The sequence below is a fragment of the Camelus bactrianus genome, chromosome 4, assembly GCF_048773025.1.
Source record: "Camelus bactrianus isolate YW-2024 breed Bactrian camel chromosome 4, ASM4877302v1, whole genome shotgun sequence".
In the NCBI taxonomy this organism is placed as follows: Eukaryota; Metazoa; Chordata; class Mammalia; order Artiodactyla; family Camelidae; genus Camelus; species Camelus bactrianus.
The window spans coordinates 87,982,819-88,000,102 of record NC_133542.1 but is presented as its reverse complement, the minus strand read 5'-3'; the positions used below and the strand labels follow the sequence as shown (position 1 = coordinate 88,000,102).

General features: G+C 47.2%; 1 protein-coding gene across 3 annotated transcripts in view; it reads right to left on the bottom strand.

Moving 5' to 3' along the window:
* GOLM1 (golgi membrane protein 1) overlaps nt 1-17,284 on the bottom strand; it is a 65,813-nt gene that overhangs the window by 32,034 nt on the left and 16,495 nt on the right. For all 3 annotated transcript variants that reach the window (XM_074363085.1, XM_074363084.1, XM_074363083.1), the window contains one exon: nt 16,394-16,573. In XM_074363085.1, the coding sequence (XP_074219186.1) occupies nt 16,394-16,573 (180 nt within the window). The remainder of the gene's footprint in view (nt 1-16,393; nt 16,574-17,284) is intronic.

The following is a 17,284-nucleotide window of genomic DNA, read 5'->3' as shown; positions in this document are numbered from 1 at the left end:
GTGCTGGGGGCAGAGGGAAATGGGGAGTGACTGCTTAAAGGGTACAAGTTTCTTCTGGGGGTGATGAAAATGTTCTAGAATTAGGTCATGGTCATGGTAGCACAACATCGTGAATATACCAAAAACCACTGAATGATACTTTCAAATGATTAAAATGGTGAATTTTATGTTATAGAAACTCATCCCAATTAAAAGAAGTAGGTGGTTACATGCACCCCAATGTTCACAGCAGCACTATTTACAATAGCCAAGACATGGAAGCAACCTAAATGTCCACTGTCATCTGTCAGATGACAGATAAAGAAGTTGTGGTATATTTATACAATGGAATACTATTCGGCCATAAAAAAGAATAAAATTAATGTCATTTGTAGCAACATGGATGGACCTGGAGATCGTCATTCTAAGTGAAATAAGCCAGAAAGAGAAAGAAAAATACCATATGAGATCACTCATATGTGAAATCCAAAAAAAAAAAAAAAGGACACTGATGAACTCATCCACAAAACAGACTCACAGACATAGTAAGCAATTTTATGGTTACCAGGGAAAAGGGGATGGGAAGGGATAAATTTGGGAGTCTGGTATTTGCAAATGTTAACTACTATATGTAAAAATAGGTAAACAAATTTCTTCTATACAGTACAGGGAACTATGTTAAATATCTTATAATAACCTTTAATGAAAATGAATATACATATGTGCATGACTGAGACATTATGCTGTATACCAGAAACTGACATTATAACTGACTATACTTCAATAAAAATAAATAGGTAGAATTAAATACTAATATTTTATTTAATCTAATACATTCAAATTGTCATTTCAAGATGTAATCAACATAAGAGTATTAATGAGATATTTTACTTTCCCCCCCCCACACTAAGCCTCTGATATCTAGCACATTTTACACTTATGGCACATCTCAGCTGGGACATTTTCAGAGCTCAGGAGCCACGCGCCAGGGGAGACGGCATAGCCCCTGAGCAGTCAGAGGGGAACGCAGAGAGGACACCGGGGAGCAGATGGGTGCCAGTCGGTCATTATTCATTTATGGCGTTCTGAGAGCATGCCACACTCACACCAACATACAAGCTACCACCCAAATGCCTACGGCCCTGTGGACCAAACTCTGGCTCACTGAACACGTGTGTTCTCAGAGACACCAAGGCACCAGCGGGGCCACTAGTCCAGCCCACAAAACCCGACAGCTGACGTAAGGCACTTCTGCAATTAAAAGCATCACATGGGGAAATGCGAATACTGGCTGAACAGCTGATTCTAAGAACTACTGGAGTCTGGGTGTGATAATGGTACTGTGGGAAAGAGATGATCTCGTCTTTTAGACATACATACCAAAATATTTATGATCAAAACAGCACAAGCTATAATCACGGACACTTGACGCTGGACCCGGGAGAGCCCTTGAGATCGTTCTGTCTACTTTTTCATGTTTGAACTTTTCTACAATTGGTCAACACACGCAGACACGTAATCTTGTCACATTGCTAATAATTAAAACTGAAGAGCAAAGTTAAGAACAAATTCTTTTTTTAAAGCTTAACTGCAAGGCTGGTTTAAGTGGAAAAGAAAGCTGAGTGTGGAGGTGGTGAGGTGAACGTTTTTCCTGAAGGGAATTTTGGGGAGGTTCAAGAACTTTTAGAGGCACAGATCCTCCCAGTGTGTTATTTCTGACTTAGACAGTTGGCCTTCCGTATCGGTGGGTTTTGCAAGCACGGCTGTTTGAACAGTGGATCAGGGTGGGGAGGGGGCTGCGCTCCAGCATTCCACGTCCGGGACCCAAGCATCCGTGGAGTGCGGTACCCACGAGATGTTCCAGAGCCAATTCCTGGTATACCCAGGGATAACTGAAATTTCACTCCCAAAACTGAGCATTTTTCTTATCACAGTGAATACAGCTCCATCAAAATCTTTAAAAAGGACAAATGAACTTATTTACAAAACAGAAACAGACTCCCAGACATAGAAAACAAACTGGTGGTTACCAGGGAGGAGGGAGGTGGGAGGGGATAAACTGGGAGTTAGAGATTTGTAGATACTAACTACTATATATAAAATAGATGGACAATGGGTACATGCTGTATAGTGCAGGGAACTGTGTTCAATATCTTGTGGTAACCTAAGGTGAAAAGAAGATAAAAAATATATGTATGTTCGTGTATGACTGCAGCATTGTGCTGTACACCAGAAATTGACACATTGCAAACTCACTATATTTCAATAAATGTATATAATACAAAATTTTTTTTAATGGTTCAAATGGTCATTTTTACATTATGTACATTATACCACAATAAAATATACCCCAAAACACAGAGACTCAGTGTGGTGAGCTGATGAATTAGTGTGTAAGGGCGTGGGTGCAGGTGAGCGAGTGTGAGTGGGTGTGAAGGCAAGAGTGTGGCGGGGAGATGAGAGGGTGTGAGTGAGCGTGAGTCCAGGGACAGGGTCAGACAGCAGTGTGAGCAGAAGCCTGGTTTCCATCGTGGGGACAAACACAGGGCCGACGGGGAGGGAGACTTGGGCCAAGACTGGTTTACATCCACCTCCAGCGTCCCCACAAAGGGGTACCTTGTTTAAGAGGAGGAGGATGGAGGGAAGGAAGGAAGATGCAGAATGGAAGGGAGGAGGGGGAGGAGGGGAGGGGAGAGGATGGAGAGGGTCAAACAGACTGCCCTGGCTGAGAACCTGCATAGTGTCTCCCAGGTCACACCCACCCCAGCCTCTGCCCACCACGACCTGGGTCACTGAGAACTCCAGGGCCGGCAGTGGAAGCCCCAGCCAGCTCTCTGCTGCCCCTCCAGAAGCTGGCACTCAGACAGACCCCGATCAGATCAGTCTGTCATCAGCTGCCAGCTGGCAGGGCCCCAGGGCCCTCCTGGGCGCCACGTCCCATCCCTTGGCTCATCCCCGTCGCTTCCCAGGACAGCGTAGCTGGGAAGCTGCCAGGTGAGAAGAGTACAGCACACCGGGGCTGGATGGGGGGACAGGGAGCCAGAGAATCTTCATCTCTGTTCTCGGAGGAAGAAAAACACTGATGGCAGCCCATACAGCACAGCAACTTGGAACGCTCCCTGGCTGTTCTCTAACCGGCCGGGAAGCGCCCCGTGGCTGCCAGTGAGGGTGCTGCTTCCCTGATCCGGCACACAGGCCCCGGGAGGAGCCAGGCTGAGCCCCTTCCACGGGCATCAGTCCTCCCAACACGTTCTCAAATGGGAACCCCAACAACTCTCCCCCGTGAGAGAGGCCACAGTTTGGGATATTCTGACTTTCTGCAAACAGGTGTACCCAGACACCAAAGAGAAAACAAACACTGAACTACGTGTCCGTTTCCGGGCCGCAGCCGGTGCTGGCAGCAGATCCCACACTGTGTTCTCAAACACGGAACAGCAGAGCCCGCCTGTCAACACGGAAGACACACACATGAAAAGATGGCAAGGTCCACCTCCCTTGTGTGCTTCACATCAAACGCCTGTCCTGCGGTGCTGGGTTAGATGAGGGGGTCAGGGAGCTGGGAGGAGGGGCTGTTAGAGAACCAGACCAAAGCGGCCCCGGGAGCGCCCCTCCCGCCCACTGAGCAAGGGGATGCAGACGGAAAGGCTCTTTCCTGGAGGAAGCAGCCCAGCCCAGGGCAGCACCTCTGTGGGGCTTGTTTCCATTTCCACAGACGCAGGAGCACAGAAATCACAAGCCCCGTCTGCTCCAGCAGGGTCGTCGGGGGCCAGTCACACACAGAAGGCATGACCCTGTGGAATGAATCCAGGGAACCCTGTGAAATCTCATCAGGTCTGGAATCAAGTAATCTTCCCCCAAGTTCTCTCCTGTGGCCCAGCACCACCCACAACAGACCCCAGGCCCCTCCTCTGCAATGCAGGGACAGTGCAAAAAATGTATTTTGCTGTTTCTTAAAACAAATACTGTTTTTTCAATGTGACTTAAAAGATCTGTTTCATAAGGAGCCCTGCACCCCTCTCTACTCTGCACCCCACCCCACTTTCTCTGCTTAAACATCAGGCACTGTTCCCGCACCCTAGGAGACACACTGCACCTGGCACGTCCAGGCACAGCACCTGAGGCAGCTCTCCTCACAGTGGCACACAGCACGCGGACACCCCGCCTGCCCGCCCGGTGGAGGACGCACCAGGTGTCTGAGGCATGCAGCAATCACTGTGCCTTCCTGAACGGCAAAGGCTCCAACGCTAAAGCACGTTCTCCAGACTCACTCCCAGCAGGATTTAGATTTCCATCAGAGGCATTCACTTGCAACTGGAGTGCTGAACAGGACAAGGGGGCTGGAGGTGCAGAATGGAACAAGGCGTGGGGCACCCTGGCTCTGAGCTAAGGGTGCAGCAGCAGCCGCCCGCCAGCCTCTAGGTCGGGACTGCCCTTGGGGCTAGTCCCACCTGGCGCTCCGGGAGCCATCCCCGGCCGGGATTGCTCCTCCAGGCCCTCACACCTTTCTAATGGCACCTGCTTCCTGTACTAAATCCTTTCTGCTTGAAAGTCGCCCCTGATAGACATATTAACCCGTGTTTCTGCAGCATCCAGTGGGAAATGCACAGACAACAGGCCCGGCCTGGCCCACCACTGGGTTCAGGTCCATCACCTGGCAGAATAAATGCTGAACAGAAGGATAGAAGTAGACACGGAAAGTTAATGGGAATAAAAACAGAAAAGCTATTTTAGAACCCCTGATTCTTCAATCAACCACAGGGATAAAGGGTGATAAAAACCAAAGAACCTACTTTCATCTGCACAGGTCTACTCTGGTTCTCCAAGAAAACCCACCTTCCAGAAGAAAACCATCACTGTTTCCAGGTACGCAAGAAAGGCTGGCCCACAGAGAAGAATGGGACACTCAGCTGTGTCTTGCTGTGGAGGGGCCAGAGGGAGGGAAGGAGCCAGCCGCCCGGGCCCCGTCCTGGCCTCGGCCCCCACCGGCCACTCTGCAGGCCCCGGAGCCAGGGCAGCCTGCCAGGGCTCAGTCCTCACCCCACCTCAGAGGTGACGCCGCCCGTCTCCCAGGCAGGCACGTGGAGGAACAGCACGTGCTCGTGTGTGTGCAAGCACTTGGAAAATCCTGAAGCCGGACAAATGGCAGGACTTCTTAATGTTCGTTGTTTCCTTTCCAAGAGGCAGAATCTTACAGAGCAGGTGACTCACAGTCACCAGGGCAGCCGCGGCCGAGGGGACTGGTCCACAGACTGAGGAGCTGCGCCATCCGGGGCCCTCCAGGCTCTCACCGCCCTAAGCCCACGACAGAAACCCCTACCACTCGCCACTCACAACAGGAAGGCCTGGAGACTGAGGGCATGTTCATGCCACACCTCAAATAATGGTCTCCAGAGGCTCCCCGTGCCCCATGTAGCCAAGAGAGGAGGGGCCTGGAGCTCAGAGGCCAGCTCGATGTGGACACAGGTCACAATGTGGGGCTGAGGCCACTAGAATGGGGGCTGGACCTCCCCCCGCCCCAGCTGCCTCTCCTATTTAAGCTCTTCTCTTCCTGACAGTTAACATGTCCGTGGCGTCCCCTCTTCCGTCCTTCCACAATCTCTCTTTTTCCAAGTCAGGAATGATGCAGGAATATTACTTCCACTACAAATGAAATGTTACTCAAATGATTTTCTTTGCACTACTACAGTATTAATTTACTTATTTTAACAAATAAATGAAAAGTCTAAAAATGTCAAAGCCAATACATGGCTGCAAGAAACCAGCCTTGAAAGAATGCCACAAACAGAACGATGGAAAACATTTTCCAGAAGCCATTTCTGACTCTCACGATTGGCAAGGCAAAATGAACACAATGGCAGGGAGCAGAACCCTCCCTGGATGAAGGGCTCCTCGGTAACGCGGGGTCTCCCAGGCTCTCCCCCAACCATTTCAGACGCTAGGTAATCAGTCCCCGAGTGCCTTTAGGGTCACCACGTGGCTGTGGGGCAGCAACGAGCCAGGAGGCTGCCCAAGACCCTGGTGGGTCTTCAGACCCACAAACACGGACTGGCATTCTGACTGAGGAAAAGGATGAATTAACGCACTCTGAGCCATCCTCAGGAGTCAGCGCACACCTTTACAAGCGACTCTCCATCCGTGTTTGCCAGGACTAAAACCCGATGCTATGTTTCCACCGAGGCCCCTTAAAAGCTTGTTTCATACACACACCCGTACACATCTGTACAAAGAAAACAGCATTTCACTGGATTGTCTGCACCTGCACAAATGTGGTAGTTTAAAAACATCCCCCCAAGTTGACACTGCTCCCCCAAGTGGAGTCTCACCCCTACCCCTTCCATCGGGGCTGGCCTTAGAGACCCCTTCTGACGTCTGAGGCTTGAAAGGTGTAGTGGGTTGAATGGTGTAGCCCCAATTCTCATCTACCCAGAACCTGTGAACACCCTCACCGAGAAAAGGGTCAGTGCAGAGGTGAGTCAGCTGTAATGAAGTCGGAGGGCAGGTGGGCCCCAAATCAGCACGACTGACCAGAAGGGGCAAAGGGGCAGACACAGCGGGAAGGCAGACGCAGAGGCTGGGGTGAAGCGCCTTCAAGTCAAGGACTTGTCAAAGCCCGCCAGCAAACACCGGACGCTACAAGAGCCAAGGAAGGGACCTCCCCCAGGGCCCTGGAGGGAGCACAGCCCTGCTGACACCTGGATTTGGCCTTGCAGCCTCCAGAACTGTGAAGGAGCCAACTGTTGTTTTAAGCCACCGTTTGTGGTATCTGTTGCGGCAGCCCTGGGAACCTCCTGCAAAGGTTGACGGCCTCCTCCAGAATCACTCGTTCCTTCTTTCTCCAGCAGGACCCTCGCGCTGGGGACCCAGCCTCCGGGCTTCTAGGAAGCCATTAGCCAGGTGGAAAAGCCACACGCAGGTGCTGCGGCCTCAGCCCCACCGACGTCTCAGGTCACTGACCGCCAGACACACGAGGGAGGGAACCTTCAGGGACTCCACCTCGAGTCTTTCAAGCACCCCAGACGGGGGAGTGTGGAGCAGAGACAAGCTGTGCCCGCGGAGCCCTCCCAAAGTGCGGACTGTGGGCAAAATAAACACTGCTGGTCACGGTTTTAAACCAGTGTTGGGGGCAATTCGTTAGGTAATAATACATAAAGGGACAGCACGTGTTTGTAGAATCCTGTTAGCCTGAATCAAATGCAGGTCTTCGTGCTCAGACACAGTTCCCGATGCCAATTAGACATCAAGGCAGTCCACAAAGTAAGTACTTACGGCAAGTACTTACGAAGAACCTTCTTGTCTGGAATTACACCCTTGTCTCCCTACCTAGGAAGGGGTCACCTCAACACCCCTAAGATCACAATGCAGAAAAAGCCAAGTCACCGGGTCCTTTTAAACAATGTACAAAACTAGATTTGTTCAAACATGTTTATCACTTAAAGAATCAACTTTATCTACAATTTTCATGGCACACATTTTTAAGAGCTTGAATGTAACCATAATTAATGGAAGATTAAGTGTAATCTGTATTTTTTTAAAAGGGGGTGGGAGGTCTCAGTGCTTAGTCCCTGTGTAATGGAATTACAGGTGATTTTTTATTTTCTTTTTATACCTTCAAAATTGTCTACAATAGCAATATTTTGATCATTAAGGAAAAGACAACTTTTTTGAAAGTCACTTAAGGCTGACTTACACACAATCATTTTTTGTTTTAAACAGAGCTGAATATCCCTACTTACACGGAGCTCAGGAAGTGACCGTACGGGAGTTTCCACCCAGTTATATAAATATACACACGAACCTGCATAACTGCATTTACGCAGTCAGACCGCCATAACCACACCTATTTATGCAACAGACATGCAGAAAAGGAGGAGAGTGAAACTGACAGCTGCTTCAGTTTCCAAGAATCAGCTGAAGTCTCCCTTGAAGTATTTACCCTCAAGTGATCAGTCTGAGGGACTCGGCTGATTATCAAGACAGAGAAGCTGGCTCACAGGTCGCTGTCCCCTGCCAGGCTTCTCCCTGCGAACACCGGGCTGTGGCTGGTGGAAACGGAACAGGCGAGGAAGGTGCAGAGAGGAAAAGAGAACGGCAGGACCCCGTCTGCTGAGGAAGATGGAAGGGAACAGCTAATGGCAATGAAAATATGCACAACTTGCAGCCCAGTAGTTCAGCTTCTAAGTTTATCCCTACAATTCTTTTGACCATGACCCACAATAACAAATTGCACCTTATAATTAAGTATAAACATTTTCACACCTATTTTTTAATATAAACTAACACAATGGTTTCACCAAACAATACAAAATGATATAATATTCTAATATTTTTACTGTTTTTAAATGTGGGTCGTAAGCTAACAAATTATTTTTCACAGCTCATTAACGGGTCCCAAACTGGAGTCAGAAAAGCACTGCCAGCTTGGAGAAACCCACACGTGCCGAGGGAGCCCTGGAGAAGCAGCTCATTCTCTGCAGCAGTGAGACCCTAGGGACAACCGACGGGCCTGTGTGTTTGTACAAAGAAATCGGGCCGAGCAATGAGAAGGGATGAACCAGATCTACACACTAACAAAGACCTCAAAAAAACATTCACTACTAACAGCAAGTCACAAAAGGACAGAGCAAGCCAACATACACATGAAGAACTCCCAAAATTTAAAAAAAAAAAAAATTACTGTTTTGGATGCCTGTAGTAAAAGTTCATAAATATAAACCACAATCGTTGAAATTCACAGTAGTGGCTATCTCTGAGCAGGAGGGAAAGAGGAAGGAAAACAGGGGACCACAACTTTACTTAGAATGCTTTTTGCTTTAAATAGTTCCTGGGTGAGGAGCACAGAGGTGTTAGTTTATTATTCTTCTGATCTCTCTGCACGTCCAGCTATTTCATAATAAACCTGTTCTGTATGGACTTTGGTTGACGATAATGTGTCCTTGTTGGCTCATCGATTGTACCAAATATGCCACACTGATGAGGGATGTTGAGGGTAGGGGAGTATATATGTGTGGGTGGGGAGGGCTATGTGTGAACTCTATTTTCTGCACAATTCTGCTGTGAACCTGAAACTGCTCTAAAAAAATTAAGTCGAATAATAAAAAAATAAAAAATAAACTGTTCTAGGTCTCATGAGCATGGCTGCTGAAATGCTCATGTGATGCTCCCCACTCGCCTACCCCTTCCTGGTGACATCTGAAGGGGCATCTCAGCAAGGTGGGCTCAGTCCTGAGGCCCGAGACACACCTATTCCCCAAGTCTGGGTGAGACAGCGATCTCAGGAAAACAGCAGTGAGCAGTGCATGTCCAACTTGGCTTATTTCCTAAAACTTTCCAATAGTCCAGTAAATGTGCGTAACGATGAAAAACATATCTTAGGAAAAAAAGTATTAACATTAGTTACTTTGTCACAACACTGCAAATTTTAAAAATAAGACTCTTAATCATAATGCCTTCTACTTGTTAAAATCATTTCATTTAGGAAGGGTACGAAAAATGAAAATAACAACCTGAGAGAACAGCTTTATTTTTAAAAGTGTGCTGCCGCAAAATATCTGGTCTCCATCACCAGTCTCTGCATCACAGTAATCTTGCAGGTGTGTGCGTGTATAATCTTAAAAATTCTACTCAGAGGTTCTGACCTAGCGTATTCTAAAAATCTATATTTTGGGGGTAAGCTCCCAAGTGACTTGACAGGTAGCCAGACAAGGAGTGGTTACTCTGAAACAAATTCTGTAACCAGTAAGTGGAAAGCCCCAAGACGAGGCCATCAGCTCCAGTCAATCTGAGCTAACTGGTGACCCTGCACCCCTGAACTCCAGCAAGCAACAGAGCGTTTCGAGGAAGCACAGCCACCGGATCAGGTCACCCCACCTTCCAGCACCCAGGGAAGGGCAAAGGCACCAAAGAGGCAAAGGGGACCCAGCCCTGCCCAACTGCTGCTCCACAGGTCATGACTGGAACCCAGAAGCCCAAAATCAGGGCTTTGACATGAGTTCTGTCTCTGTCTCCCAAACCTGTGCTGTCCAGTATTTGGCTATTCAACTTTTTCTTCCAGTTTGAGATATAATTGGCACACAGCACTGTATGAGTTCAAGGTGTACAGCATAATTCAACTTACATACATCATGGAATGATTATTGTAAGTTTAGCAAACAGCCATCGTCTCTTACAGATACAAAATTAAAGAAACAAAAAAATTTTTGCCCTTATGATAACTCTTAGGATGTACTCTTAATTTTCATATATAACAGACAGCAGTGTTAATTATATTCAGCATAATGTACATCACATCCCTAGCACTTAATATCTTATAACTGGAGGTTGAACTTTCTGACTACCTTCATCCAGTTCCACCTCTGGTAACCACAAAGCTGATCTCCTTTTCTATTATTTTGTGTTTTGAGTTATAACTGACTTACAACACTATGTAGCTTCTTGTTACACAATACAGTGACTCAGTATTCCTATACATTTCAAAATTATCACCACGATAAGTCTAGTTGCCATTTGCCATCACACAGACGTTACACTTACAGTTCCCTACGCGGTACACTTCATACCTGTGACTCACTTATTCTGCAACTGGAAGCTTCTGCCTCTTGATCTCCCTCACCTATTTCTTTCCTCTCCCACCCGCTATGCCTCTCTCCTCTGGCAACCACCTGTTTGTTCTGTGTCTACAACTGTTTTGTAATGTTGTTCATTTGCTTTGTTTTTTAGATTTTTTTAAGATTTAAATACAGTATTTGTCTTTCTCTGACTTACTTCACTTAGCGTAACACTCTCTAGGTCCGTCCACGTTTTTGCAAATGGCAACATTTCATTCATTTTTATGGCTGAGTAAAACTCCACTGTATATAGTCACACCCCATCTTCTCTATCCATCCATCTATTGATGGGCACCTAGGCTGCTTCCATATCTTGGCTATTATAAACAATGCTACAACGAACACACGGGTGCATATAACTCTTTCCAAATTAGTGTTCTTGTTTTCTTTGGATAAACACCCAAAAGACTGGAATTTCTGGATCATATGGTCATTTTATTTTTCATCTTTTGAGGAACCTCCATACTGTTCTCCACAGTGGCTGCACCAACTTACATTCCCACCAACAGTGCAGGAGGCTCCTTTTCGCCACATCCCCTCCAACACTCGTTATTCGCTGTCTTACTGATAATGGCCATCCTGACAGACGGGAGGTGGTACCTCTCTGTGGCTCCGATTTGCATGTCCCTGATATGATCACTGATGGTGAGCAGCTTTCATGTGCCTGCTGGCCTTCTCTATGTCCTCTATTCAGACCCTCTGCCTATTTTCTAATTAAGCTGTTTGTTTTCCTGACGTTGAGGTGTATGAACTCTTCGTATATTCTGGACATTAACCCCTTATCAGATATAGTTTGCAAATATCTTCTATTCAGTTGGCAGCCTTTTCGTTTTGTTGATAGTTTGCTGTGCAAACGATTTTTAATTTGAGACAGAACAAAAGCAAAAATAAGCAAATGAGACTATCTCTAATTCAAACCTGTGTTGTCCAATATTTGGCTTTTTAATTTTAAACTAGTTAAAATTAATACAATTCAAACTTCAGTTCCTTAGTCCCACTAGCCACACTGAAGGTGTTCAACAGCCACACGTGGCCAATGGCTACTGCAGCACAGAGCACAGACAGAAAGCATTTCCGCCACCACGGGGAATTCTGTTAGACAGTGCTGACCTGGCCAGAGCATGGGTTTCATTACCACACTATCCCTGATAGGTCTGGCTTTCAAGCTTCTCCCCAGGCCCCCACGTGAGGGCCATGATGCCCACGCAGAGTAACAGTGCTGACCTGAGGTGGGGACGCTGGCAGAGGATGGCACTCTCGAGGTCACATGAGATCTGCAAACCACCCCCACCCACAGATGCCAGCATGTCCAGCTCCTCCCACAGCTGAGAACTGCTATTACACCACCAGATGAGTCTTCAAGATTCCCACAAACAGCCTCATTCCAATTCAAAACACAAGTGCTAATTTCTTCAGATTAAAAAAATGGGTAACAGTCAAGTATTGGGGTGATGGACCAGCCCTACTTCTCCAGGAACAGCCCAGCCAGACTGAAACAATCAGGCGCTTTCTGCCTCAGAATTTGGAACTGGGGACAAAGGAGAGCTAGCTGGAATTCTGCAGTCTTTTGAGCAAGGAGACAGAAAAGCGATCTTATCACCTCACTTCAACAACTATCAGGCCAGCCTGGTCTCCTCTGTGGCCACATCCAAGACCCCAGCCTGATTTAGGTGATGGGGAGCTCTGGAGAGGCCCCCGCGGCCCAGGGAAGCTGTGTCTGCGCATAGCAGAGGGAGGCTAGGGCTCTGCTGGTGGTGGCCCAAGGTCGAGGGCACATCCTGGGTGACAGTTACTAACTCCTCTGGGTCTCAGTGCCCTCTCTGAACAATGAGCACCAACCTGAGAGGAGGACAGGAAGCGATCCCTGTGAAACACTGAACATAATGTCTGGCTCGCCAGAGACTCAATAAACCTGAGCTCTGCTCGCTGGTGAGGTGCTGTCCTGGGTACTCCTTCCACAGCTCGGCTGCACTGTGCACTCTTGATTCTAACAGCTAATCCAACATCTCCATCTCCTCTTAAAGCTGGGACAACCTGGTTTCATGGTTTTAATTTGGAAGAAAAAAATAAGAGTCCATACCAGGCTTCATGCTGATCTCTATCATATACTGCATCCTTACACATACTTACGTTTGTTACTGGGCTGTCTATTCTGTTTTACCTGTCTGTTACACCCGTGCCAATAATGCATTATTTTAATTATTCTACCTTTTTAATACATGGTAATAACAGATAGATCAAATTCCCTCCTTGTTATTCTTTGTAAAAAAAATTGTAGCTAAGGAGGGAGATATTGTTAAGACGGCGGAGTAGAAGCACCTTGAACTCAGCTCCTCACGAACATACAATCACAACTGACTGCTGAACCACCATCAGCAAAAGAGACTAGGACCTATCAAAAGAGATCTTGTTCAACCAGAGACATACAGAGCGAAGCACCACACCCAATGGCCAACAAGCACACGAAAAGATGCTCAACATCACTAACTGGTAAAGAAATGCAAATCACAACTACAATCAGGTATCACCTCACACTGGTCAGAATGACCATCATTTAAAAAGTCCACAAACAATAAATGCCGTAGAGGGTGTGGAGAAAAAGGAACCCTCCTACACTGTTGGTGGGAATGTAAACTGATGCAGCCACTATGGAGAACAGTATGGAGGTTCCTCAAAAAACTAAAAACAGACCTACCATATGATCCAGCAATCCCACTCCTGGGCGTGTATCTGGAGGAAAATATAATTCTAAAAGACACATGTAGGGAAGAGGGTATAGCTTAGCAGTAGAGTGCATGCCTAGCACGCACAAGGTCCTAGGTTCAATCCCCAGTAGAATAAATAAATAAACCTAATTACCCCTCCCCCCACCAAAAAAAAAAGACACATGTACCCCAATGTTCACAGCAGCACTATATACAATAGCCAAGACATGGAATCAACCCAAATGTTCATCAACAGATGAATGGATAAAGAAGTTGTGGTATACATATGACCCAGGAATCCTGCTCCTGGGCATTTATCCAGAAGGCACCCTACTTCAGGATGACACCCGCACCCCAATGTTCATAGCAGCACTATTTACAATAGCCAAGACATGGAAACAGCCTAAATGTCCATCAACAGATGACTGGATAAAGAAGATGTGGTATAGTTATACAATGGAATACTACTCAGCCATAAAAACCGTCAACATAACACCATTTGCAGCAACATGGATGCTCCTGGAGACTGTCATTCTAAGTGAAGTAAGCCAGAAAGAGAAAGAAAAATACCATATGAAATCACTCTTATATGGAATCTAAAAAAAAAAAAAAAAAAAAAGACACAAATGAACTTATTTACAAAACAGACTCATAGATGTAGAAAACTTACGGTTACCAGGCAGAAAGAGGGGTGAGAAGGGATAAAATGGGAGTTTGAGATTTGCAGATACTAACTACTACATTTAAAATAGATAAACAAGTTTCTACTGTATGGCACAGGGAACTATATTCAGTATCTTTTAGTAACCTACAATGGAAAAGAACATGAAAATGAATATATGTATGTCTATGACCGAAACACTATGCTGTACACCAGAAATTGACACAACATTGTAAACAGACTATACTTCAATTTTTAAAAATGGAAAAAAAAAAGGAAAAAAAAAAAAGAATGGAGGTGTAACAGTCACATGGTTCCCAGCTGAAAGATTTCCGTCTTGCTTCATACAGAGGCAGATGTTTTTTAGGAAATGTTGGCCAATTACATTTCAAAGAATTCCAAGTCTGTAGTCTCATCTCCACAACAGCTTACACTCAATGAACCAGCATCTCTGTATCTAGGGGTTGCCTGCGGTGATGAATTCTCTAAAACAAATGGTTCTGTGCAGCACGTTCCTGGGGGATTCTGCCTACACGATGGGGGAAGCCCGTTCTGCAGGAGTCCGGACCCCATGCCTGTGTACCCAGGCCGAGGCAGGAAGCCCCATGAGCAGAAATCACCCAGCAACCTCTCCTCCCCACCCAAAACACGCGCCCGCACTGTCACATAATGCACAGAAACATCCAGAAGCTTGGAGGAGTATGAAAAGAGAGCAAGCATTCCCAGAATTCTGGATTTCACGCGCCAGTAAGATTTCAGGCATTTGGGAGACTCACGGTGTTAAGAAAACAAAAACACTTAAAAGCAACAACCAAAGTTTGACGCACTTTAGAAGATACCGGTAACTCGCATCACTACGCCATTTAACGCACAGCCCTCCTATCTTCTACTATCATTTCAAAAAGAAAAATATTAAAAACAAAAATGTAGAAAGGCCAGAGGCTCAGAGTAAAAGACAATTCTTCCGAAGGAAAAAGGAGTTAAATTTTCAGGTAATGACACCCATACACACAGGGGTGGAGAGGCAGGCACACACGTACTTAAACCTCCTCATTTCTCCTCACTCCCTGCAGGTGGGAAAACCCTGCTCTGGCAGCTCCCAGACTTTAGTCGGGCACTGTAGAAGCACCAGACCAGCACGGACGGTCGTTCCCCCCTTGGCCTGTCCACCCCGGGAGCCCACCTCAGCCCAGGCTCTGAGGCAAGCCTGCGGCTCTCTGCTGGATTCCCTTCCCCAGCCCAGCCCCCCCCAGCTCCTGTCACACTCCTTTTTCATCGGGCAGAGGGCTAGGGTGCCAGACACCTCTGCACACCCTGCAAACTCCAGGTGGAGTTTCCGCTAAATCTATCCCCTGACAATCAACTCTACTTCCTCCCAAGATGTGTACAGGCCATGAGAAATGTCGAGGTGCCAACGTATTCAGCGAAAGGGGATTTCAGGGGCACAGAAAGTGTCACCCCTGTATGAGAAAAGTGAAGAAAAACCAGGAAGCACTTTCCTACAACAGCAGTAAAACGGGAACAACTCCCAGAGAAGACATAACCACGTGTGAACATGAGAAAGTGCTCTGCAAGTGAGAAAAAGCTCTTCTCACCTTTTAAACCAGCTACACAGGAGGAGTCTGTGGCTCCACCCAGAGATGATTCAACTCCTGGGACGTGCTAGCCACTAGCTTCTGCAAGAACCGAGTCCACCCTCAACATGATGGATCTCAGGACACAACCGCTGCCAATGCATCAAGCATTTCACAGAGAGGCACACGGATTCGTAAGAACCAAATCTTTCCAGGCAATAAATGGTCCTGAGTTCCATGCACTTTAGAAAAGAAGGTATCAGTAACTCGCATGGTTACACAACTTACCAAACAGGGAAGTGGGGTCCTGCAGCCCCAAGAAAACCAGAAAAAGCAAGACACATAAAGCTTAGACACACTCATTAGCGGAAAGCCCTTCTTTTAATCTGTGCGGGATCTGGTGTTTTTTTAAACCTAAAAAGCAGCACTCTTAAGGGCCCTACTTTCTTCGTTAGTGTTTATTATTCAGGCGTCAGGGTCTCCTCGCACTATGAGACAGTCAAGGGCACAGACGCCACTCTCCTCTGTGAGACACAAGTGTCCAGCATGGGCCTGGCACAGAGCGGGTACTTAATGCATGTTTGTGGAAAGTAAGAAAAAAAGTAACAGATGGATGAATCTGAGGCTAAGAGTTCCTTTGCCTTTCTCCTATTTATAGCCACTGCGAAAGGGTTTCCGTCAAACCCACCCAGGGACCGACGGCGAGACGCAGGGCAGCGTGGGGGAGGCGCCCAAAGCTTGATTAGGAGGCTCTTTTCACACAAACACCTGAATACACACACAGCTGCTCATGCACCCACCGAAGAGCGGGTATGCTCGACAGGGTACAAACAGTACCTAGAATTAAGGGGAAACCCGAGCAGGCCTTGCCTTCTCGTCCTGGTACAGCTTGTTGACGCTCTCCATCTGAAAGTTGTGGCTGGACTGGATCTTGTCCAGCTGCTCCCGCTGCTTCTCCAGCTCCCCCTGGAACTCGTTCTTCTTCATCTCCACGGCCCCTCGCTCCGCGGCCGCCCTGCGGACCCTGCCTTCCAGCTCCAAGATCCGCGTCTGCAAGGACATCGCGGTGTGAGGACCACGTCAGGCCACCCCCAGCCCCGGCCGCCCACCTGCCTCCCTCAGCAAGGACCACACCGGGGCCCCGAACTGCATCGAGCCTCAGACAAGTGTGTCCCGCCTGCACGGTGAGTCCCCAGGGGCTCGGTCTTCAGGTCAACTGTGCAAAAGGTCCCACAGGTTATTCTAGAGAGACGGGGCTGCGTGTGGAGGAATTCACTTATCGGGGCATCTGGGTCTCCACGGAAATGCCACCACACCTCTCGCAGGATTTTGTGAGGCCTGAATAAGGTACGTACAGGCACACCTCGATTTATCGTGCTTTGCAGATACTGCGTTAAGGATCAAAGGTTTGTGGCAACCGTGCAAGGAGCAAGCCTGTCAGCACCACTTTCCAACAGCACCTGCTCATTTCGTGTCTCTGGGTCACATTCTGATAATTCTCACAACATCCCAAGGATTTTTGTTATTACTGTATTTGTCATGGTGATGCGATTGTGGTCTTTGAGGTTACTTACTCCCAAATCCGGCTGAAGGCTCAGGTGATGATTGGCAACTTTTTTTTTTTTTTAGCAATGAAGTATTTTTAAATTAAGGTAGCAGGAGGGCCGGTTAGCTCAATTGGTTAGAGCGTGGTGCTAATAAATTAAGGTGTGTATATTTTTTAAGACATAACAATACTGAACACATAACAGACGACAGTAT